Consider the following 25,933-nt stretch of genomic DNA (forward strand, 5'->3'; position numbering starts at 1 on the left):
TGGCGAGATTTTCTCGCAGGCTTGCAAAATGGACATATAATGGAGCCCTATGATAGGGTTTCTAACAGAAACCAAAGAATAGATATAGACACATAGAATGCATGTATATATATGTTTGTCACAATGACATGTGTATATATATATATATATATGTATGTGTCTATATCTATTCTTTCGTTTCTTTATTAAAACTGTCAGTGTGAGTTTACTGTATAGGGCACTGAATTGCCGGCTTTGCTAAAAGACACCTGGTGCGTATTTCTCGCAAGTCACATGTGTGGTCCGTGTGTAATCCGTATTTTTTGCGCACCCATAGACTTGCATTGGCGTACTACGGCCGTAGTACGCTGACAATCGCAGCATGCTGCCATTGGCACGGACCGTAGAATACGGATGAGAAATATACGGCTGGTGCGAGGGACCCCATAGAGAATCATTGGTCCGTGTCTAATGCGTGCTTTTAGCGCCTCTCACTCGGCCGTATTCCTCGCCAGTGTGACCCCGGCCTTAGTGTCATCCTTTTAAAAAAAAAAGGCAAGGAAACAAAAATTTTAATTACCTATGGTCGTTTTTGTTTTGTGTTATTGATTACTTTGTATATATTTGTCCTATACAACTTCTCAGAAGATTAAAGAGTTAGGAGAGAGTTAATTAATCATTGTTGTTGTGGTTTATTTTGCTCCTAAATTTATATCCCAAGTTTTCATCTACTGCCAAGAATAGTAGGGGCGCAACAAAATAGTTTCGCCCAGGGCGCCGTAATCTCTCAGGCCGGCCCTGCAGAAGAGTCCTAAACACACAGCAGACGGGAGTTTTCATGAAATTACACCCACTTTGCTTGGACAGTTAGGGTGAGTGCACACGCTGCGGTTTTGCTGCGGTTTTGGCCCTACAGAACTGCAGCATTTCCGCAGACATGGTACTTTACCATGTTAGCCTATGGGTTTTAAAAACCGCAGTGCTCACGCTGCGGTTTTTTACCTGCGGAAAAGCTGCGGGTTTTTTTCCGCAGCATGTCAATTGTTTCTGCGGATTCTGCTGCGGTTTGCCACCTATTCCATTGTCCAGGTGTCAAACCGCAGGGCAAAACCGCAGGCCAAACCGCAGCAAAACCACAGGTCACTTTATCTGCGGTTTTACCTGCGGTTCCGCAGGAAAAAACCCGCAGGTGAATCTGCAGTGTGTGCACATACCCTTAGGCTGTGTTCACACACAGCGTTTTTTTAGCGGTTTTTACCGGGGTTTTCACTATAAAACCGCTAAAAATAAGCTGCACAGTCATTTCTATGCATTTTGCACTTTTTGTGCACATTGATGCGTTTTTTACCGCGAAAAATCCGCATTGCGGTAAAAAACGCAGCATGCATATTAATTTTGCGGATTTTTCCGCAGTTTAGGCTTCTCCCATGCTTTTAGAAACCGCATCAAAACCGCGCAAAAAAACGCTGCGGAAAAATAGGTGCGGTTTCTGGGAAGGGATTCAGGTTTTTGAGCAGAAATTTTCTGCAACGTGTGCACTTAGCCTTAAAAGCAGATCATCTGCAGAAAAAACTCTGGAATAAACGTAGTATTTATGTTATGTGGGAAAATGGCCAAAAGCTTTATTTCTATACTAAAGGCTTTGTTCACACCCTGAGTTTCTGCTGATTTCTTTTTCTGCAGGCAACATCTGCTCTCTTGGCAGTAAACAAGCTGCTTACAAAAAGCAAGTTTTGCTGCGTATTTTCTGCATTTTTTTTTGTCCCTTGTGCGTGCTGATAAAATGTAGAGCCCCCACCAAAACAAACATGATGCAACGGCCTTAGGTTTTTACGCCACAAAACCCGATACCTGCGGTTTTTGCTGCATTTTTCCTTTCTATGGGTGAAAAAAAAACACTGAAAGAATGACATGCTGCGGTTTTTTTAATTTAAGTCAGGGTAAACAAACCAATGTGTGTGAGCGAGACTTCTGAAATCTCATCGCTTTGGCTGGTACTGTACGCGCAGCTTAACATTTGCATAAAAAAACAAGAAAAGCTGCAAAAAGAAAACGCAGTGTGTAAACATGTGAACATAGCCTTTAAAATGCCAAAAATAATTATTTTTTTTGCACTTTTTTTTTCTATAGAAGTGTTTTAAGGGAAAAAAATGGTAAAAAAAACACAGTATTTAGGCTTCCTGGGAACAAGCACTAAATGACCCATAACAACCAATCAGACTCCAGCTATCATTTATCACCAGCCCTTTGAACAATACAAGCTGCAACCTCATTGGTCGCCATGGGCAACAACCGTAAAGTTTCACTTGCCATGCTTTATATCTTTATTTTCCCGTAATAATGTCACCTACTGGTCTGCACCCCAGGAACCGCACCTCCTGTAATGTAGAGACATGTCCGAAAACGGAATGTAACATTTCATTACGGTGTTGTGTTGTGATATGCGGCTTCACGTCGATTTCACCGCCCACATCAAGGCAAAAGCTATCAGCAAAGCAAGGCTTTGGTCTTCTCCAAAATGGCCGCCGCACCAGGCCGGTGACGTCACCCGCGCTCTAGTGAACGTTGTGACGTTGGTGACCGCAGGAAGCTGCTGCTTAGTAGGAGCCATGCTGAAGAGGCTGCGTCTACATCGATGTAGACGGCTCGGTGCTGAGAGCTGTAGTAGTCGCCACCATGTTGAAAAGGCCGAAGGAGGCGGACAGGACGGTCTTCGTGGGGAACCTGGACTGTAACGTGAAGGAGGAGATCCTGTACGAGCTCTTCCTGCAGGTACCTCGCTATACACCTCTAGGGCAGGGGCAGCGCTATAGCGAGCCTTGCTTTTAAGGGATTAATCTATTTTTATAGAATTAATTCACTGTCTTCCAATAAAAGCCGAAAGTCCCCCCCCCCCCCCCCAAAAAAAAAAAAAAAAAGGTAAAATGTTGCAATAATTTTCTCAACTTGTTCACCACAAAACCGATCATTTGTGTCACTCGCAGGTAAAACTGTCTCAATCAAATCGGAGAGCAGCAGAGTTAAATATTTATGCTGGAAGTTCTGACTTTTTTTTAACTTAAAATGGATAAAGATTGACTCGTGTGATCTGACCCCGTAATCAGTACCGTCCTGGGGTCACTGATATTCAGTGCAGGAGGTTTTATCATCTGAGCGGACAGGTGGGATTTTTCTTGTTGATCATCAGTGACTTTTTTTGGGGGGATGAATAAATAGAATGTATGGATTTGCAAATTATTATTATTCCATTAATTCCATGGCGCTGTTATACCGTGTTGCTCATGGTCACGTCTCAGTGTGCAGCCCGTGACTGTTGCTGACCCATAGACTCATAGGGGCGGTATTCGTCCATTATTCGGATCAGATCCTGACACTTCTCCGTGATGAGGACAAGGCGTGTGGAGAGCCCCGTAGACTATATGGGGACGAGTGGTGTCAGTGAAACCCATAGACCGTGTCTGAATGAGGCCTACGTGTGCTTTAATGTTTTTTCTTCGCAGGTCACGTTCCTGTTATAATCTACAGAGGGTCCGCGTGTCCCACCCTTTTTGATGACCCTTTAAACTGACCCTTTAAAGTGAGTCGGTGACAGCCACTATTATCTCCCTGATGGCGTCCTGGTCACAGCCTGGTTCTGCCTTGTTTGTTAGAAGCTTCGACGGTGAAAAAACAGACGACCTGAAGAAACTATGGTGGTCAAGTGACCCAGCACACGTAGGCAGGGGCGCAAGGTCGTGTGTACCAGGGCTGTGGAGTCGGTAAGCCAAACCTGCGACTCCGACTCCTCAATTTCCCTTACACCGACTCCGACTCCCACACATATTGCTTATATTTAAGTGAAAAATTTATTGTAGTACAATGTGAGCCTCAGACATTTAATCATTTTTATGATCCAATAATCAAGATATTTAGATAGAACAGAATATATATTGGTGTACTACCTGGTTTTCATTCTTTTTGGTACAGATACGATATGGATAGACAGATATGGATAAATGGATAGAGCAGATTTCTAATCTGCTTTTGCTATTGAAAATATTATCTATAAGCTCAAAAACCTTTCAGGTGATGCAGTTTTTTAAAAAGCTGATCTGCTTTTGCAGCTGAAAAACGTATCCTCAAAAAACACAGGAAAAACGCTGTGTGTGAATGTAGCCTTAGATCAGGAATATAACAGCCATTTATAGGACATTTCATAACTTTCCCAAACTCCTATGAAAAAATATTCAGCACATCCTGCATTAAATTACTGTACCCAATTTATTATATATTTTAGGAGTCGGAGTCGGTCCATTTTATACCGACTCCAACTCCACCAAAATGAGCTCAGACTCCACGACTCCAACTCCACAGCCCTGGTGTGTACCACCTCATCCGAGAGAATCGGGCCGACTATGCTGAGTGCACGCTCTCCGTTCTGTCAGTCCGTGAAGAAATATTTTCTTCCACGCACTCCTTGACTTGCATGACCGAGCGCGAAATGAATATCGGATGCAAATCATGGATGGTTTTTTTGTTTTATTTGTTTGACCCTTCGACAGACCCTATCAGACAAAAACCAGACATGTACACAGATCGCACTTGTACTGAAAATAGTCGTCCTCATGAATTTGTTTTTCTTTTGTGCTAGAAAAGAAAAAAAAGCCACACAAACCCTCTCGTCAGAACAAGCTCGCTGACAGATTCTCTGTTAACTCGTTTTGCAGCCAGCAATACAGTGTAAGGCCGGGATCACACGTGAAGAATGCGGCCGAGTCTCCCATGTTAATACCCGGCACTCAGATCGGAGCGTTCAGCCGCATAGCAATACATGGAGCTGCACGCTTCGCTCCTGAGTGCCGTCAGCCTCTGTTCAGCGGTATCCATTTTTTGCAGAGCTACACAAAACTGTGGCAGACCATTCTTTTATGCAATTCTTAAAAGACGGACACCCCGGATCACAGGTCCTATGGTGTCCACAGTGCCTCCATCTGCATCATTATAGGGAATCTTCAGCCAGTGGTTCCGTCTGAATCACGTATTTCAGAGATTTACATGGAAACCCTGGTGTAAGAGCTCAGCGCAGCTCGCAGGATAAATGTGACTTTCTTTATCGCCTTATTGGGGGACACAGAATACCATGGGTGTATGCTGCTGCTACTAGGAGGCTGACACTATGCAAAACAAGAAAATTAGCTCCTCCCTGGCAGTATACACCCACCGACAGGCACTAGGCACCTCAGTTTGTGCTTAGTGTCTGTAGGAGGCGGACCGGGATCTTCCCAGATCCGCAATTAACCTTTTCTTTCCTTAGGTGTTCTAGTGGAACTTTTTAATTCTCTTGTCTTTTGTTTTGCAGATTCAAGTCGGGAAACAGGGTGAAAGTTCACTCTGCTTTTCCATATCAGGCGGCTGAGCGAGCAGTGTGGTGATCCCACATCGCAACTCTCAGTGCGCTGGCAGGACTTTTTCCCATATCACCTCCGGGTGCTATGGGATGTGGACAGGTGGCTGGTCCTTGCCAAAATCCCCCTCCTCACCCCTCTCTCGGGACAGGGCTGAGAGGAAGACTGCGATCGCAAGATTCCCCTCGCCATCAAGAGGTTAATGCCGTCTTCTGCAGAACGCGGGTACAGAGGACAGCGGCCAGCGACTTGCCACTACCCTTGTGAGAGGTCCCTGTGGTCATCCTCTTCAGGGACGTCAGGTAGGTGCCTCAACGATCCCTCCAGCCCGCAGCATCCCCAAGAGGCACATTGGTGGGTAACTGGACATCACCAGGCTATTTGAATTTCCCGCCCCTCTCCCTGCCTGACAGGCGCCGCTCTCACCAGCCGCGCGCCTCTCCACTCATATTAAAGGGCTGAATACAGGGATTTTCTCTCCCTGTTTTCATAGCTGGCCATGGTTTTCCACAGCTCTCCTGCGCGCCCAGTACCTCCATTACAGGGACTTTCTCTTCTCCTTCCTGGGCGATTTAATCACGGGGCTGCGGCGCCGGTTTTTACTTTCACTTTCAGTTCAGCTCCCGCTCTCAGGGCGCCTCCTCCTCCTTCTGAGCGCCCTTTCCTCGCGCCTTTTTTAGCCCATCACAGGGCTCCTCGTTCCCTTCCTTCATGCCAGCTCCAATTGCGGCTCAGCCGCTAAGCTCCGCCCACCGCTCACCTCATCAGGCATTTCCTGTTTCTTCGGTCCTGCCTTTCTGCGCTGCTTGGGGGACACTTCAGCGTTTCTGCTGCTCGCCGGAACTAGGTAGGCTCTGCTCTATGCAGAGATATTAGCCCTCCTCCGCAGTTCTTTCCCCAATTTCCGCGGCCATTCAGCGCAGTTTTCCTTATGCCCAACCCTGCAGGGGAGCTCTGTTTCAGGCCCACCGCTACTCATTACGCCTGTGCGCGCTGTAAAAGGAAGTGGGCTTCGGGTCAGCCATCTCCTTTCTGCCCGTCCTGCAGTCCTTCAGCTATGTCGGCCTCTCAGGAGCACACAGATTCCCGTGATGGGGGCACTTCTCCTCTCCCAGAATGGGCCGTAGCTATGTCTCAGTCGGTATCCGATCTGACCAAAGTCTCTCAGTCCCTGGTCCAGGTCCTAGAACGTTTGCCTCAGCTATCTTCAGCCACCGCTGCTCCGACCGCCTCTCAGGGTGAGTCGTCCGCTCCTGACCGCGACCTTCAGAGGGACAGGCCGAATAGGATGTCCAGTAAGCGTCTCCTATCGGGCTCGTCTTCCAGTTCGCTAGGCCCGTCTGCTTCACCCAGGTGTCCGTCTCCTTCAGTGGACGACCTTAGGTCAGATGACGATCCACAATCAGGATCTAGTTCAGAAGCAGATGACATGTCTAAAACACGAAGTATGGTCGATAGTCTTCTTTCAGCTATTTTCCAAACCCTGGAGATTAAGCAGGACAAGCCCCTTCCTCAGGAATGTTCTGTTCCATTTAAACGTTCAAGACCTCCATCTAAAACTTTTCCAAACCACAACGAGTTTGATACTACTCTAGCCAAACATTGGGAGCACCCTGAGCAACGCTTTTCGGGCCTCAGGTATTTGGATGTTCTGTACCCATTTGAGGCTGATTTGCTTTCTAAATGGACCAAAGCCCCTGAAGTGGACCCTCCCGTTTCTCGCATAGCCTCTAAGAGTTCTGTCCCTTCCAGACGGTGCATCGCTTAAGGATCCGACAGACAGGCAGTTAGAATCTTTGGCGAAATCTATCTTTGAGGCCTCCGGTGCCTCCCTCTGCCCTATTTTCGCCTCCTCCTGGGTAGCTAAAGTCATTTCGGCTTGGGCAAAAATTCTTCGCAGGGGCATCTTAGCGGCAGCTCCCCAGGACGAGCAGGCAGATCTAGCAGATCAAATTAATCACGCGGGTAAATACCTTTTAGCCGCCTCCTTAGATGCGGCCGGTTGCGTTGCTAGGGCTAACAGCAATATAGTAGCTGTCCGCCGAGTTCTTTGGTTAAAGTCATGGAATGCGGATACCACCTCAAAAAAGTCGCTCACCAATCTGCCCTTCCATGGTTCTAGGCTCTTTGGGGCCAAGCTGGATCAAATAATTTCCGACGCCACTGGGGGCAAAAGTACTTCTCTCCCCCAGTCTCGACCAAGACGTATTTTTAATAGAAAGGGTTTTCGGCCCTTTAGGCCTTTTCGTCCGTTCTCGTCCACAGAGAGATCTGTCCAGCAAGAGCGTCCTTCCGCATCTAGGGAGCGAGAGCAGAAGAAACCTTCTTACAAGCCCGCTCCCTGCTGGAGATCTAGAGGACAATACTCCAGGTCCTCAGGTGCCCGTTCCGGTAGGTTTGCCTCCAAGTGACGGGGCACCCCCACCTGGAAGTTTTTCCAGGGTGGGAGGCAGACTTTCCTTTTTCGTGGACGCTTGACTGTCGGTTGTCGACGACGCTTGGGTCAGGGAACTAATCGCATCCGGTTACAAGATCGAATTTTCTTCCCCGCCAGACAGGCGTTTTTTCCTGTCTCGTCCTCCAAGACAACGGTCCCACATTCCAGGATTCTTTCAGGCCGTCTCCTCCCTTCTTTCCGCCGGAGTGATTGTTCCCGTTCCCTCAGACGAACGGTTTTCAGGGTTCTACTCAAATCTCTTCGTAGTCCCGAAGAAAGACGGTTCCCTGCGGCCAATCCTGGACCTCAAGTTGCTCAATCGCCACGTGAAGATTCTTCACTTCAAAATGGAGTCTCTTCGATCGGTGATAGCCTCAATGGAGCCTGGAGAATTTCTCTGTTCTGTGGACATACGGGATGTCTATCTTCACATCCCTGTTTGCTTGCAGCATCAGAAATATCTCAGGTTTGCGATTCAGGACGATCATTACCAGTTCACGGCTCTCCCTTTCGGCCTAGCCTCCGCTCCCCGTGTTTTCACGAAAGTGATGGCGACGGTCATGGCCATCCTTCGATCCAGAGGGATTCTCATCATTCCTTATCTGGACGATCTCTTAATCAAGGGCTCGTCCCGTCAAGACTGTCTCCTAAGTCTTCAGATAACCCTGGATACTCTCGACCGTCTCGGATGGTTAGTCAACAAAGAAAAGTCCGTCCTCAGCCCCACTCAGCGTCTGACCTTTTTAGGCATGGAGTTCGACACGAACCTGGCCAGGGTGTTTCTTCCGAGGGAAAAATTTGCGGCTCTGTTCAAAGGGATTCGAGCCCTCAAACGGCCGACGCCCATTCCCCTTCGATTCTGCATGAAAGTTCTGGGGAAGATGGTAGCTTCCTTGGAAGCAGTGCCCTTTGCACAGTTTCACCTTTGTCCTCTTCAGCTGTCCCTCCTTTCAGCCTGGGACAAGACGACGAGGTCCTTAGACCGGCCAATTCTTCTCCCTCTCAAAGTGAGGCAATCCCTCACTTGGTGGACGATGTCTTCATCAGTCCTCCAAGGGAGGTCCTTCCTCCCGCTTCGGTGGCAAGTCATCACCACCGATGCCAGCCTCCTGGGTTGGGGAGCGGTTTTTCATCAGAGGACGGCTCAAGGACACTGGAACCCTCAGGAAGCTCTTCTTCCTATCAATCTGCTCGAGATCAGAGCAATCTTTCTGGCCCTTCTTCGCTGGCAACCCCTTCTCGTCGTCAAGCCGATCCGCATTCAGTCGGACAACGCCACGGCTGTGGCGTACATAAACCATCAGGGCGGTACGCGCAGCCACCAAGTCATGTCAGAAGTGGCCAGGATTCTGCGCTGGGCGGAACGTTACGTCCCAGCAATCTCCGCCGTTCACATTCCAGGGGTGGAAAACTGGGCAGCCGACTTTCTGAGTCGTCAAGGCCTAGCGTCAGGCGAATGGTCTCTCCATCCCTCAGTCTTCGATCAGATATGCAAGCGCTGGGGTTTTCCGGACGTCGACCTCATGGCATCTCGGATGAACCACAAAGTTCCGCGCTTCGTAGCCAGGTCCAGGGACCCTCTAGCCGTCGCTTGCGACGCCCTAGTAATTCCGTGGTCCCAGTTCCAACTCCCTTATCTTTTTCCACCTCTTGCCTTGATCCCAAGAGTGGTCAAGAAGATAAAATCGGAAGGCGTTCCAGTAATTCTTGTGGCTCCAGACTGGCCGAGACGGCCTTGGTATGCGGAACTGGTGAACATGCTCGCGGACGTTCCCTGGAGACTTCCAGTCCGTCCGGATCTTCTCTCGCAAGGCCCCCTTTACCACGAGAATTCTCGGTCTCTGAATTTAACGGCATGGCCGTTGAGGCCGCAATCCTAAGAGAATCAGGTTTTTCCAACCAGGTGATTCAGACGGTGATCAAAGCCAGGAAGCCAGCCTCTTCCCGCATTTACCACAGGTGTTGGAAGGCTTTTTTCCGTTGGTGCGACGATAAAAAAGTTTTTCCAATGGCCTTTTCCATTCCGTCCATACTGGGTTTTCTCCAGTCTGGCTTAGATTCGGGTCTGTCTCTCAGCACCCTGAAGGGCCAGGTTTCTGCCTTGACTATCCTCTTTCAAAGAGAGCTCGCTTCCTTACCGCAGGTTAAGACGTTCCTCCAAGGAGTCGCTCATGTGGCTCCTCCTCATCATTCACCAATAGAACCGTGGGATCTCAATCTCGTTCTTGGCGCTCTCCAAAAGGCGCCGTTTGAACCCATCCAGGACATTCCTTTGTCACTTCTGTCATGGAAGGTGACCTTTTTGATCGCCATTACATCCATCAGAAGAGTTTCTGAGTTAGCGGCCTTGTCATGCCGTTCTCCTTATCTGGTGCTCCATCAGGATAAAGTCGTCCTCAGGCCCGTTCCTTCCTTCCTGCCAAAGGTGGTTTCCTCCTTTTACATCAACGAGGATATCGTTCTTCCATCGTTTTGTCCAGCTCCTTCTCACCCTCTTGAGAGGTCACTCCACAAGCTGGATGTTGTTAGAGCCTTGCGTGTCTACCTTGCTAGGACCGCTTCACTTCGTCAATCCGATTCATTGCTGGTCATCTCTGAAGGTCACAGGAAAGGGCTTCCGGCATCCAAATCCACGATCGCTCGCTGGATTCGTTCTACCATTCAGGAAGCATACCGACTTCAGGAAAGACGGCCCCCTCCGGGAGTGAGAGCTCACTCCACCCGGGCTGTGGCAGCTTCGTGGGCCGTTCGACACCAGGCTTTGGCTCTGCAACTTTGCAGGGCCGCGACCTGGTCATCCTTGCACACATTTGCGAGGTTCTACAGGGTTCATACCCAGGCCTCGTCTGATGCAGTTGTTGGTAGGAAGGTTCTGCAGGCGGCGGTGGCGCACCGGCCGACCTAAGCCTTTCCTGTTCTTTTGTTCCTTATTGCTGTTCCCGCCCTTGGGACTGCTTTGGAACGTCCTATGGTATTCTGTGTCCCCCAATAAGGCGATAAAGAAAGATGGATTTTTGGTTCTTACCGTAAAATCTCTTTCTTGGAGCCTTCATTGGGGGACACAGCACCCTCCCTGTTTAAATTGTACCGTGTTGGGTCTTTGAGTCCCCTGTTGGGTTGGTACATATGTTTAGAGAGTTTCCGTTGCTTCTCCTACTGCTTTCTCACCAACTGAGGTGCCTAGTGCCTGTCGGTGGGTGTATACTGCCGGGGAGGAGCTAATTTTCTTGTTTTGCATAGTGTCAGCCTCCTAGCAGCAGCAGCAGCAGCATACACCCATGGTATTCTGTGTCCCCCAATGAAGGCTCCAAGAAAGATTTTACGGTAAGAACCAAAAATCCATCTTTATTCTTCGGGCTGATGCGATTACAGCAATACCAGATTTATATAAGTTTCCTTTGTTTGCATGCTGTCACACACTAAATGGCGCTTTTTAAATAAAAAAAAAAGCAAACCTAGTTTTTTGCATTGACATATTTAGAGAGCTATAATTTTTCCAAATTTCCTCGGACAGTCGTGTTATGGCTTGATTTTTGCGGGACAAATTGACGTTTTTATTGGTGGCATTTTCGGACACATGACATTTTTTTTCATCGCTTTCTATTCTGATTTTTGGGAGGCAGAATTAACAAAAAAACAGCATGTCAGGAATTTTCTTTAGATCGCTCACCGTGTGGTAACATTGGTAAGGCAGCTTTATTCTTCTGGTCAGTACGCTTACAGCGATACCCCATTTATAGCTTTGTTTTGGCGCTCTTACACAGTAAAAACTATTTTATAGAGAAAATATATTTTTTTTTCCCGTCATTGTATCACAGGATTGATTGGGAGAAGAAACAAATTTTAAACAGCCCCACGTTTTCTTTGTGTTACTTGTTTCTCATCCTAATGTCTAGCTACTGTTTTTTTTTTTTTGTCTCCATATATCTCTGAGGACATAATATTTTGCGTATTCTGGTCTAAAATACATTTTTGTGATTGGTTTCCGTTAAAAATGTTCCACCCTTTGCCTTCTATGACCTCTGTTGCACTGTGCTGCGGAGCCCAGAATGAGGTATCTGAGAATCCATCAGTGAGCTCATTCTGATGTTGAGTTAGTAACTCTTATCTGTCTTTTTCCGAGTTCCTCCTGAGCTGATTTATGACCACATCACAGTTGAGCTGAACTCTGTGATCATAAATCAGCATTGAGGAGTTTTAGAGAAAGACAGATAAGACACACGCAAACACTGTTTAAAATAAGCTCACTGACAGAGTCTGTTAACTCCTTTTGCAGGGGCCATAGAAGGCAAATGTTTGTAGTTAAGCTTCATTACAGTTTTGCACCATTTTTACCCCTAATTACACGCATTTAACTAAAGTGTCCCCAATGATATCCATAATCTTTTATAACAGCGGTTTCAGGTCTGCTGTATGGGATTTATTGAAGAGCTCGTGTGACTAAACCTTTGTGCAGCTGGTGATTAACGCGGCGTCAAAGCACAATAATTAGGGTTCACCGGAACATTAGACGATAAACGGTCACTTTATTACTTAGTGACAACTCCCCAATGATTGTCCTGAGTAGTAATAGTAAAGAGAAAAGGATCCGACCTCGACGCACGTGCCAACTATGCAATCCTGGCATTAAATTCAACCCATTGACTTCTATGGGCTGGAAGTGGTATCGGTAAGGATCCATTGGTGCATATTGGAAGATTAGTGCACAGAAAATGCACATGTAAAAAAAGAAATGTGAATAAGACTAATTGGAAATTGTGGTTTGTTTAAAAAAAAAAAAAAATCTATTACGGTACTTTTAGTGATGAGCGAACGTGCTGGGATAAGGTGTTATCTGAGCATGCTCAGGTGCTAACCGAGGGTCTTTGGGGTGCTTGAATAATATGTTCAAGTCCCCGCGGCTGCACGTATTGATGTAATCCGCAGATGATTGCATGGGCTTTTGATGCTTTTCTGCACCATCTGATGCAAATCTATGGGGAAAACCTTAAAATAACTTTTCTTGCGAGAACGCACAGTTTTAACATGTTGTGACTGAGTTCCGCACCGCAGGTCAGTTTACGCTGAATTAAAAAAAATAAAAAAAACTGCCAGGAGCCCACTGGTCCTATGGTTTTCCCCTCTGAGACTCTGTTACTGATTGGCATCACTATTTGTGATGGAGACAAGTTTATAGTCCACTTATTGGCCACGTCCTACTGATATTATGTAACATATACCGTGTTTTGTGATCTGGGTCCAGTGCTGGGTACACTGAGGCCTCGGGCGGAGACCCTGTTGCTGTTCTCCGTACATCCATGGTGCATAGGTGACTGTATGGGCTCAGCGTTGTGACATGAGAATCCCCGGAGGATCCACGTTGGGTTTTATATAGTAACGTGTTGGTCGCTGAGGTTCTAGTAATTGCCCTCGCTGGGATCCCGGTAACAGCTGGTGATCTTACTCACCACGGCCCGCTGTAAGCATAGCACAGTGACTATTTCTCTTATTTTCCAGGCTGGGCCGCTGACCAAAGTGACTATGGCAAAAGATAAAGATGGAAATCTGAAGTCATTTGGATTCGTCTGCTTCAAACACGCCGAATCTGTGCATTATGCTATATCCTTGCTCAATGGCATCCGCTTATTCGGGAGACCCATTAGACTCCACTATCGGATTGGTAAGTCTACGAGGTTTCTTTACTGGCGCTGAATTCTCGGACTACCAGATCCTATTTCATCACGTGTTACATAAGCAATATACATGGCACTTTATTTAAATTTGTTTTATGTTTTTTCCCCAAAAATCATTGTAAACTTCCATCCACTAGTTGTCTCCCTTCTGTGTGACCTGCTGTCCGCTGCCTGCTGTCAAGGGTAATCCATCTCCAGCGGCAGAGACAACAAGGCGGATTACAGGAAGCTAGGTCAGGTCTCTTTCCTCTGTTCCTGCCCTCCTGCCTGTTAAACTGCTTACAGACTTGATGGAGAGGTGGGCTGTCAGGTGAAATGCATGTTTGAAAGTAATAAGGAAGTTGTAACTCATATAGTGCTGGCAGAATGCTGACAAATGATTTGGGGTGCGTCTTTATGGTCCAGTGGGTCTTATAGTCCAAAAAATACAGTAAGTATTGAACATATTACCAGTTTAAGTAAATATATTTCTAAAGGTGCTATTGACGTGAATTTCTCACCAGATGTCGGTAAGAACCCATCCAATCCACACAGGCAAAGAAATAAAACCATAGCTGTCCATAAATTAAATTGTGTAACAATGAGAAATGACACAGGGAAAGAGTATTGAACACATGAAGAGATGAGCAAAAAGCCATGGAAACTCATGACGCGACGCGAGCTGAAATCGATCAGTAATTAGAAGAAATGCTGCCATTTAGTGAAAAATATCTGCTGGTTCAACTGATGACTTATAAAAAGGTGTCTCATGATGGGTAAAACCCAGTGAGCTGTGTCAAGACCTTCGCAGCCTTATTGTTGCAAAACAACAATGATGGCATTGGTTACAGAAGAATTTGTAAACTACTGAAGGTTCCAGTGAGCACTGTTGGTGCCATAATCCAGAAGTGGAAAGAACATAATTTCACCATAAACCAGAAGCGATCAGGTGCTTCCCGCAAGATTTCATACAGAGGAATGAAAAGAATTATCAGAAGAGTTGTCCATGAGCCAAGGACCACCTGAAGAGAGCTACAGAAAGAGCTGGAATCAGCAGGTACTGTTTCACAGAAAAATATAATACTGTAAGTAATGCACTCAACCTTCATGGCCTGTAGGCATGGTCACCGCGCAACCTCCAAGGCCTGTATGAAGGCTCACCACATGACTACATTGCTGAACAAAAAGCAGGTTCAAGCGCATTTAAACTGTGTTCAACAACATCAGATAAATCTGTGCAATCCTGGGAGACTATAGTCTGGTCAATGAGATAAAAACTCTCTGGATGTCATAATACACACCATGTTTGGAGCCCAAAGGGCACTGCATATAATTTCAAAAACACCATACTAACAGTGAAGTTTGTAAGTGAGAACATCATGGTGTTAGGCTATTTTTCAGCATACGGCACTTTCAAACTTCATAGAATTGACGGAAGGATTAATGGACAAATGTACTCAGACATTCTTGATAAAAACCTGCTGACATCTACCAGGATGATGACTACGAAAAGCTGGTTGAGAACTCTGCAAGACATCGATCCCAAACACACAGCTAAGGAAATTCTCAATTGGTTTGGCCATTCTAGCTGCTTGGTTTCCAAGTAGAAAAAGAAGTTACCTGACGTGAATCCAATAGAAAATTTCTGGAAAGACCTAAAGCTCAGAATTCATAGTATAGCCCATGGAAACTTCAAGATTTAAAGAGTGTTTTTGTGTGGAAGAATCACACCTAAGTAATGCCTGGAACTAGTTTCTCAGTTTGTACATAGTAATCATTAAATTTCAGTAAGCGTGTTCAATACTTTTTTTCCCTTTGTGGATTGGCTGGGTTGTTACTGACATCTGGTGAGAATTTCATGTCTATGCCACTTTTAGAAATATATTTATTTAGAAAGTTGGTGAAGTTATTCTGGATAATATATGTCAAGCACATATCAAAAAAAAAATATTGCTTGAGCTGTTTTGGATCACAAAATAGCCCAAAGGGTGAGAAATGGGGGTAAAAGGTAGTCCAGATGACCACCAGGAATCATCCATGTCTTATCCTGTCCTTTTCAGGTGATGAATCTGGATAGAGGGGCCAGATTGCTTAATCTTCAGCGGTAGGGGTTGCAGTGGGAGACACTTTTCCCCACTGAAGGTCACTGGGGAATTCACAGCCTTTTTTAATCTGAAGACCACTGTGTCAGATTGCACCAATCCCGAGGCTGCAGTAAAACTCAAAGAGATATTCCAGTGTAAGATCTGTATGGCATATTGAGTATAGAAATGTCTGATAGATGCCGGGTCAACATCCAGGATCAGCCCCTATTGGAAGATGACAGGCAGGGCTGGACTGGTCATCTGGCAATTCTGGCAAATATCAGAAGGGCCTGTCTGGTCATGGGCTGCCTCGTCTGCTACATTTTTAACAGAATCTGTGTTCTTAAGACACTCGTACTGTTAAGAGTTGTGACGGAGCACAAAGTCGCTGACTCTGTTACTTTTCCCCAGCAGGCCACGGGTATCATTAGAAACATTGGTCTTGTAGTAAATCTTCCTTTCCTCCATCCACGGTAATGTTAGTAATATATCCCATCTGGTTGGGGATGGTACAACATGGGCCTGTGTGATTTCAAATGCCAGACCTGAATTTCATCCCCAGTCCGAATCTGATGACAGGTCTCTTCTCCTACATTTGTACTCCATAAAGGATGAGACCGTACACACCTGCTACTCTCCAGGATAGCTGTACTTATACACTACCTATTTCTAAGCCACTCAAGAGGCAGAAAGCCCCCACATATGGGGATCCCAGAGATGGCCTCCCTATCGATATTTCCCCACTTCGCTCCTTTCGGGACCTAAAACGTGTGTGGGCAGATGGTGGGGGGCCGCATAGCATCGCAGCCCCATTGTGCTAAGTCGTGCTACTCTTGGTCCATAGAAGTTATTGGGGTTCATGCACACTAACATTATGGCTGTGACTTGGTACCATTGACCTTTTTCTGCTGCTATTAACAAAGAGGAATCTGGCTAAACCGGTAAGGGTACGGGCCCATGTAGCGGTCACCACCTTATCAGTAAGTGATTAATTTCCGCTCGGTGTTTAATAATCTGTTGGAAGACTGCTGCAGCCATCATGAGTGGGCCGAGCGTTGTCCGAGCCTTGATTTCTTCAATTACTGTTTTTCTAATAATTTCTTCCTTTTTTCTCTGGAGAAATTAATCCTATTCATATTTCTCCTAATTGAATGAGGTAAAATGGACGTTTCCCTTTAAACATGTCACTTTGTAGGATGGAGCGGAGACTTGCCTGTATAAACCTGTAGTCACCTGTATGTTTCCATCTATCGCTGTTGCGTTACACTGTGATATTGATGTTTTGTTTTTTCGCTTTCTCCTAGGAAGTTCCTATTCTTGTGACGAGAGCAATGTCTTCCAAGGGCCTGGTAACGGTTTTATGGCAAACCAAGCTGGGTGAGGTTTTAGTTGGCTTTGATGATAATGTAAAAATAAACCTGATTATCCTAAATGATCCTCTCCAGTCTAAATGCCATATGAGAGCGAGAGTGAATCTGTAGTGACACATACCGCACTGCGTATACACATACACGATACACCAGCGCACTGCCATTCATTCATGTGTGCACAGAAGCGGTCCAACCGCACCGCACCTAGGTGACCATACACAAATTGACCCGAACTTAAGAGATCTTACACTTTTATGTTCAAAGCAGAAGTGGTCTTCATTGCCGTGTGCTGACATATAGTACGTGACTATACATTGCACACATCTGCGGTGGCAAGGTATATCCCTGTTGGAATGGGTGCACATGCTCCACCACAGCTCCTTTCGTTCCCTGTGGGGCTGCTGCGAGCAGTGTTCGGCGTTTTCCGGCAGCCCCATAGGAAATGAATATTGCAGTGGTTTGACTTCCAACCTGTGACCCTATTTTGTAACAGTGATAAAAAATTCCTCGTTCTGGCGGTCCCTGCATTCGGACCACCGATCAGCAAGTCTATGGGAAGGTGATGACTTGTTTTCTCCAGACAGCCCCTTCAATATCTCTAGATAAAGGGTGTATTAATTTAGAGCGAGCGTCATATTGCTGGATTGTGCGATTCCCAAGGGTGGAAGAAAAACAGCAGTTTATGGCGTATTGACAGTATATGCTATTAATCTCTGAAAGACCATCGCCACCTGTCAGTATAATGGGGTCCTCTCCTCTGTTCGGCACTGTAGAGAAGAGCGGACCAGGCAGGCATACAGTTATATCCGCCAGTCATAAGTCTGGAGATGGCTGACGTTTTCATAGCTTCTCTTCACCCTCTCGCGCTCTTTGGAGTGGCAAACATATTGTCCCTTTAAAGGTGCAAATTGGGAACACGTACTACACCAAAAAAGGATGCGAGCTGGGGTCCGCCCTAGACCACTGCAGTAACACTCCTGCCTGGATCGGGGGTAGGATCACGCAACCCCCCACCTTACATGGTGCACTCTTCTGCTCTCTAACAAATTGTGTAAGAATTAATAGATATTAATAAAAAAAATTTTTGGTTCTTCTCCCCCCACCCCAGAATGCCAGAAGTGGAGGAGTCGTTTACACCAGGATACCCCGTGCCCGCCCCAAACTATAACTATTTCTCAGAGGCGTATTATTTTCAAGGCATGGTAAGTGATTCTGATGTGTGTAATTGGAATACTGGGAGTGAAATCTTTTACTGTGTATTGAGGGGGAAGCCAGGACTCGCTGCACCTGGGACCGGATTTCCCTGACATCCCCAATACATATTGGGGCTGACTTAGTAATGCCTCTTTACACCGGCTGATCCAGGCCGCTAAACAACCACCAACCGGCTGCAGACAAGCTGATCGGCAGATCTCCACTACAGCGAGGCACTGCACACATCTTCTGTTCTATTAACCCATTCTCGGGCATATATTACTACATACCTGATCTCATCTATTTCTCGCTATGTGAGTTATATCATTCTCTTACTAGATGCTATTTGTAGAACACGCAGAATATTTCTTTGGGCCTCGGAGAATTTAACTAACGGGATCAAATTAATTTCTTAATAGGATGTCACCAAAATGTTGTTTTTCTCTTCGCCACGACAGCACCCACTGGGAGAGAGGGGATCCGCCCCAGGAACAGGAAACCTACAGAGAAATAAATGGGGCGGTCCCCCTCGCTCCCTCAGTTTGGTTTCCTGTTCCTAGGAAGGAACCCACAGAGAAGAGGATTCCTGGCCTGGTTGCCGCCCGGGCCATTATATGAGCAACCGGGGCCCCAGAGCTGGAAGCAGCGATGGGCGGATCCGATATAGGAATCCCCCCCCCCCCCCCCCCCCCCCTCTGCTGGTAATGCAGGTGAGGCCATGGCGAGGAGTGCTTGGCTCACCAACAGGTGCAGTGGAGCAGCACCTGGAAAATCCCTAGGAGGGGATTGCGCATTACAAAGCGCGGCACAGCGTCAAGGGTCCGGGGAACCTGGACGAAGACCCACCCCCCCCCCCCGCCCCAAAAGAAGACTGGGGATAGCAAGGCCAGGGTGGGTAATGATGCCCTGAGCTTGTACAGGACGCAAAGGGTGCAAGAGGCGCTAGAGAGGAGAAATACCTGGAGGTTGGAGGCGGTAGCGCGAGATCGCGACCGCGCATGCGCGGTAGCGGAAAAAAAAGGAGCAAAAGGGAAACCGGGAGGCTGCATAAAAGCACCGGCCAGAGGCACACCGGTGCGCAGCCATGTCGTCAGCAAACGACCCGGTTTCGCTCCTCGAAGAGCAGCTAGGAGAATCCTCTCAAAGCGGTACTCGGAGAGATAGCAACACCAGAAGGACCAGAAGAGAGACCAGTGGACGCTCTAGACAGAGCGAGGCTTCGGAAAAGAAGCGGAAGAAAGCACCTCGCTCCTCACCTCAGCCTGAACCTCGAGCCCCACAGCCGGTATTGAGCTGACGAAATTCACAGGTGAGTGTTTTGGGTCACGCTGATGGCGTTACGTTCTGTTTATATACCCTTAGGCCAAGAGAACGGAGAAAAATAAACACAGGGAATGTGCATTATGCTCCCAGCCCCTCCCAGATGGCCACCCTAAACGGTTATGTCAATTGTGTATTGATCTGACACTGCAGGAGGAGTCGTCCAACAGAAAGGATGATATTCGTATGATTATCAGAGAAGAGCTGCAGGCCTTAAGCGGTGCTAGTAGTTATGGTGGTCAGACCTCCATTAGAGGAGTAAGGTCACCGGCATCGGGGTCGCCTTCAGAGACTGGGGAATTGGATTCGGATAGGTCTCAGGAATGCCTGACCTCGGAAGAGGAAGAGCGGGCTTGCTTCCCCACTGATAGCGTGAACAATTTGGTCAGATCCGTACGGAATACCATGGGGTTATGTGACGTTAAAGAACCCAAAACCCCGCAGGAGATTGTTCGCGGGCATCGGCCAAAAGAAAATCAAAGCCTTCCCCGTAGTACCAGCTATTAAAGAACTGGTAAAAAAGGAATGGGAAAGACAGGGGCTAAGGGCTTTTATCCCCGTAGCTTCTAAACGAAAATACCCCTTTGACGATGACGAGCTGGCGTCTTGGTCTAAACCTCCCAAGGTGGATGCAGCAGTGGTCTCCACCTCCCGCCGATATTCCCTACCAGTAGAGGACACAGAGTATGGTCTGATCCACTAGACTGCAAAGCAGTCACCTTCCTCAGACAGTCGTGGGAAGCATGCATAGGGGCCTTTAAACCAGCTATAGCAGCCACTTGCACGGCAAGGTCCATGATAGTATGGTTGGACGAGCTGGAGGATAAAATAAAGAGCGGAGCATCTAGAGATAAACTTCTTTCCTCCATTCCCCTAATTAAGGGGGCAGCTGCCTTCTTATCCGACGCCTCAGTTGACTCCCTCCGTCTATCTGCCAGAATGGCAGGTTTAACCAACACAACCCGAAGGGCCCTATGGTTGAGGGGTTGGAGAGGTGACGTACAAACTAAAACCAAACTCTGTACTATGCCATGTCAGGGTAAGTACCTGTTTGGCACACAGTTGGATGACATCCTAACAAAAGCGGGGGAGAGGAAGAAAGGATTCCCTAACCCATACATTCCCTTTAACAGGAGAGCCTTCAGGAAGCCTCCATTTGGGAAGAAAAAGGATTTCAGATCCCAGGAACATTGGGGTAATAAAGATGCCAAACAGAGAGGCAACTTATTCGGAAAGCATCCTTTTAGGCCAGGGGACAGGTTCCGGTAGCGATAAAACACCGGTAGGTGGCAGGCAACTAAAATATGGTCGTCAGTGGCAGAATACAACATCGAACTCTTGGGCAATTAATATCGGGTCTAAGGCTAGAGTTTGTTCGGTGCCCACCGAGCTCCTTCCTATTGACTTCCCTGAAGTCCCCAGCGCAACAGCAAGCCTTGGAAATAGAGATAATGGGGCTCTTGTCTAAACAGGTTCTGATAGAAGTGCCAAAAGAAGAGTGGGGAACGGGATTCTATTCTCCCCTATTCTTAGTACCTAAGCTGGATGGTTCCTTTTAGAACGATAATTAATTTAAAAAAGCTTAATTCATTTCTAAGGCTGCGGGCCTTTAAAATGGAATCGATACGCTCAGCAATTAAGAACCTGTTTCCTAGGTGCTATATGGCAGTATTGGGCCTATTATCTCCCCATATACAGAGAACACCAGAAGTTCCTTCGTGTAGCAGTCTTGATAAAGGGCCAGATACGACACTTCCAGTTCACGGCGATGCCGTACGGATTATCCATGGAACCACGCGTTTTTACCAAGCTGATGCTAGAGGTGATGTCGTACTTAAGGCTAAGTGACACCTTGATAGTCCCGTACTTGGATGACCTGCTTATAGTGGGAGATTCGGTATCCCAATGCAAAGCAAGAGTAGCTAACATAATCTCATCCCTGCAGACACTAGGCTGGCTGATCAACTGGGGAAAGTCCAGACTGCAACCAGTAACCTGTCAGACGTTCCTAGGCCTTCAAGTAGACTCTGTAAGTCAGAGATGTTTCTTACCAGAAGTAAAAACACGAACCTTGATTAACAAAGTACGGAAGGCGTGCGATAAGAGCTCAATGACCTTGCGAGCGGGCATGTCCTTATTAGGCTCCCTAATATCATGCATTCTGGCGGTACAATGGGCCCAATTCCATTCCAGAAAATTGCAGTGGGCCATTTTACGGGAAAGAGAGGCTACACGGGCAGTTGAATAGGAGAATATCTCTATCAATGGAGGTAATCAGCTCTTTAAAGTGGTGGTTAAACCCTAACAGTCTATTAGTTGGTGACTCTAGGTTAAGCACCTGTTCACATTATGCTTGGATGTGACGGTCAGTTTTTGAAATTTTGATTCATTTACCTTCTGACTGAGCACTCCACCTGTTAGCTGCAGGCGTTTTTAATCAAACCAGGGCCATTTCCCCTCCACCGAGATATAGACTTCAGTCCTAACAGAGGATTTTTCATAGGTTCCCATTCAGATGGATACTACAGTCTTAGTGAGGATTGGCATAGAATAGGGACCTGGAAAACGAGAAATGCCTTAACGTGGCTTCCAGGTACACATAACTTGGCCATTTTATGCGCTAAACTTTCTCAATTTTTCATACTTCCAATGCAGTAATGCAATTCATTATTCATTTTTCATGTTTGCATGGTTTGGCGCTACAGTGTGCTTCCTTTTTTTGCTTGAATGTATATGAGTTGGTGACTCTAGGTTAAACACCTGTTCACATTATGCTTGGAAGTGACGGTCAGTTTGTGAAAATCTAACAGGAGGTGTTCCATGGTGGATTACCCCCTCTAGAGTGGTTACCACGGACGCTAGCCCATCTAGGAGAAAACATGGTGCAGGGTCGGTGGTCCGAACTCGAAACAGAGAGCTCGTCTAATATAAGAGAGTTAAAAGCGATATATTTTGCTATATCTAGATTTCTTCCGCAGCTAAAAGGTACCCACACGACAATCCGCACAGACAACATCACATCAGTGGCATACATAAACCGGCAAGGAGGTACGTGATCAGGACCGCTCATGTCTGTCGCGGAGGATATTCTAGAGATGGCCGAATTACATCTCCACTCCTTATCCGCCACCCACATCAGAGGAATAGACAATTCCAGAGCGGACTATCTCAGTCGCCAAACTTTACACCAAGGAGAGTGGGTTCTCGACCAACACATTTTCAAAATGATAATTGCCAAATGGGGCAAACCAAACCTAGATCTGTTCGCGACAAGAGCCAACAGACGCGTAGAAAAGTTCGCTTCACTGTACAGGGAGGACAATCCAGACATCCTCGATGCCCTACAGATACCCTGGACATTTCAACAGGCCTACGCCTTCCCCCCTATGATATTGCTACCGACAGTGATCAGGAAGATAAGGGAAGAGGGGGCAAGGGTAATCCTAATAGCCCCTTTTTGGCCCAAGAGGCCGTGGTTTTCATGGTTGAGAGCGATGCCGATAACCGACCCTTGGATCCTCCCACTACGTCGGGACCTTCTCTCCCAAGGACCCTGCCACCATCGCCAAGTCAAATCCTTGCACCTAGCGGCATGGAATTTGAAAGGAGGCTATTAAAATTAAGAGGATTCTCAAATAAGCTTGTTAATACGCTACTAGAGACAAAAATTTACGTAAAAATATAGGAAAAAATTCTTAACCTTTCACACCGCAAAGCTCTCCAGTGAGGTGCCCATTAGGGATATTCTAGAATCTCTGCAGAGGGGCCGTGAGCTAAGACTCTCGGTTAACACCCTGAAAGTTCACGTATCTGCTCTAGGGGCCTTATATAATCATAATGTGGCAGGCAATAGATGGGTAGCCCGGTTTATTTCAGCTTGTCAGAGGGCAACTCCACTCCACATCCCTCAAGTGCCTACGTGGGACCTTAACTTGGTCTTAGAGGCATTAACTCAGGCCCCTTTTGAACCTATGCACCTGGCATCATTAAAATACCTTTCATTTAAAACTGCCCTACTGGTAGCCCTGGTCTCAGCGAGAAGGGTAGGGGATCTCCAGGCACTATCTGTAGATCCCCCATTCCTGTCAGTGAGTCATGACAAACTGGTGTTAAAAACAGACCCATCCTATCTCCCAAGCGTGCTACTAAATTTCATAGAGCCCAAGAGGTCTGCCTTCCCTCCTTCTATGAGAACCCAGGGACACCAGAAGAAGCTAGATTTCACACACTAGATGTCAGAAGAGCAGTCCTAACCTACTTAGATAGAACCAGCCCCTGGAGCCAGAGTAGGTCTCTTTTTGTTTCCTTTCAGGGTAACAAGAAAGGGTCTGGAGTGACGAAAAGCACGCTGTCCAGGTGGATCAGAGATGCGATTGCGGTGGCATATTCAGCAAGGGGAGACGACCTTCCACAGGGAGTAAAAGCGCATTCTACCCGAGCCATATCATCCTGGGCAGAGAGAGCAGGCGTTCCAATTGAGCTAATATGTAAGGCTGCAACTTGGTCTTCTCCATCTACATTTTATAACCATTATAGACTAGACTTATCATCCTCTGACGACTTAAACTTCGGTAGAGCAGTCCTTAGCACGGTGTACCCTCCCAAATGACTATCTCTGAAAGTCTCTCAGTGGGTGCTGTCGTGGCGAAGAGAAAAAAACCGATTACTTACCGGTAATGCTCTTTTGTAGAGTCCACGACAGCACCCGTTCACTTCCCTCCCTTAATTTAGAACTCTCACATGGTTCTCCTTGGTGGGGGGGAAAAAAAAGAGAAAAGATAAGGGATTTCTTAGGTTGTAGAGCAATAGATAGTTTATAAGTGTCAACTATTTGGCTACCAAATTGACTAAAACATGTATGGCGGTTCCTCTTGGTTCTCTGTAATCCAAACTGAGGGAGCGAGGGGGACCGCCCCATTTATCTCTCTGTAGGTTTCCTGTTCCTGGGGCGGATCCCCTCTCTCCCAGTGGGTGCTGTCGTGGACTCTACAAAAGAGCATTACCGGTAAGTAATCCGTTTTTTTCTCTGCAGAAATCTCCATTTCTTATTACTCTGTATATGTTCTCGATAAATTGCATTTTTTTTACTATTTGGAGATGAGTGACTCTGTATTGGCTTTCCTGCTAGTTTGCTCATCTTTAGACACTTCGTATTTTATGCCTCCTTAGTTGTGGTACTATTGCATCCAGATTTTATAGTAATCTTGCATTCTCTGTTGAATTCCACTTTAAAACCTCTACGTGCTCCTTCATCTTAAACTAGATGGACTACCATAGTTTGCACCAAAATTTGGGACTTTTATTTTTTCCAAATTTGAGGTGCACTGAGAACCATAAATCTGCCCTATCAATTTGTTGTCTGTGATGATAAAACCCAGGTGAAAGTTTTATTGATCTGTAGGAATAGACTGGCTTTATTATGTGACTGTAACTTGTATTTCCCCTGTTTAGATGAACCAGTTTTTGGCTTTCCCGCAGCCTGCATTTGGTGCTGCAGCTCAAGAACCTCAGCCCTACAGGACGACACCGCCATGGACCACCGACATATTCCCGCCATATCATGAAACCGCAGAGAACTTCAACGTCGGCCCATGTTCTCAGAGACGAAATCTAAAGGTTTTATACGACTATAAAGCTAATAAGCGACGGAGAGAAGCATCGAGCAGCGATACAGATAATGATGACTTAGAGGCTCAAAAATCTAAATCTTCCCATAAACTAAAGCGTAAAAAGTCCAAGAGGAGAAAGCTGTGAACGAGGGCACAAACTCCGTCCGCTAGCTTTGCTGGTGCAGGATGGACCCTAAGCCTGGCCTGTTACATGTCGCTTTATATGAAGAAAGCTTACTGAAATGCTTCCAGCTTAAAGGCCAGACCAAGATGGTGACTGCTTACTGTATGAGTACGACCATCCCTAAAAAAGGCATAGATTTTCAGTTGACTGGTACTATTGTGATCCTGAAATATTGCTATAATAAAATCATAAATATTAAGTGTCTTTAACAATGTCCGCGTACCTCAATTGTGGGGCCACATTGGTCACATTCTTGCACAAGTTTAACTTGCACAGAAATGTGAAACTTTTTGACCCTTTTAGCGCACACCTGTACACACCTGTATTCTGATTTGGAAGTGCTAGTCAGTTTTTGCTGTTTGTAGATCAGCCCTTTGACCGAGCACTCCACCCTCCAGCCTGTGGTGGTTTTAATTGCAGCAGGATCCTTCCTACCCATAAATTCGTTTTAACCTAAGAGAGGTTTTCACACTAGACACGTAGGTTACCAGCAAACTGGAGATCGTCTTGTCGTTGGCTGCTTGGCATGCATGAATTGGCCAAATTATGTGCTAAGTATCTCCATTTTTTTTTTATCTAGAGCAGTAATGTTATTCCTGTAATTCATATTAACATGGTTTAGCACTGCAGAGTGCAACTTTGTTATATATGGAGACGGCTACTCCTAGTTCGCACCTGTACCCACCCGTTTCATGATTTGGAAGTGCCGGTCAGTTTTTTG

The 25,933-nt window shown here is 46.6% G+C and overlaps 2 protein-coding genes across 2 annotated transcripts in view; one reads left to right on the forward strand and one right to left on the reverse strand.

Moving 5' to 3' along the window:
• The window catches only part of LOC141097355 (stomatin-like), a 114,444-nt gene extending 112,008 nt beyond the window's left edge, over positions 1–2,436 (reverse strand). Inside the window, exon 1 of the mRNA XM_073584466.1 lies at positions 2,331–2,436. Coding sequence (XP_073440567.1) covers positions 2,331–2,396 — 66 coding nt within the window. The 5' untranslated portion in view covers positions 2,397–2,436. The remainder of the gene's footprint in view (positions 1–2,330) is intronic.
• A 102-nt stretch (positions 2,437–2,538) lies between these two features.
• On the forward strand, positions 2,539–25,416 carry RBM11 (RNA binding motif protein 11). Its single transcript, XM_073584468.1, has 5 exons — positions 2,539–2,751; positions 13,297–13,459; positions 16,840–16,912; positions 18,014–18,107; positions 24,871–25,416. Exons 1-5 carry the CDS (start codon positions 2,656–2,658, stop codon positions 25,171–25,173), a joined length of 729 nt encoding a protein of 242 aa, XP_073440569.1. The 5' UTR covers positions 2,539–2,655; the 3' UTR covers positions 25,174–25,416.
• Positions 25,417–25,933: the final 517 nt, after the last annotated feature.

This window comes from Dendrobates tinctorius, unplaced genomic scaffold (genome assembly GCF_039654945.1).
Source record: "Dendrobates tinctorius isolate UK_male_01 unplaced genomic scaffold, ASM3965494v1 ptg000084l, whole genome shotgun sequence".
In the NCBI taxonomy this organism is placed as follows: domain Eukaryota; kingdom Metazoa; phylum Chordata; class Amphibia; order Anura; family Dendrobatidae; genus Dendrobates; species Dendrobates tinctorius.

Bases quoted from the DNA above. Each gene is read 5' to 3' on its own strand.
- RBM11 (XM_073584468.1), top strand. From the start codon at position 2,656: ATGTTGAAAAGGCCGAAGGAGGCGGACAGGACGGTCTTCGTGGGGAAC. The intron at 16,913-18,013 runs GTGAGGTTTTAG...CCCCCACCCCAG, and splicing joins TTTATGGCAAACCAAGCTGG to AATGCCAGAAGTGGAGGAGT. The intron at 18,108-24,870 runs GTAAGTGATTCT...TCCCCTGTTTAG, and splicing joins CGTATTATTTTCAAGGCATG to ATGAACCAGTTTTTGGCTTT.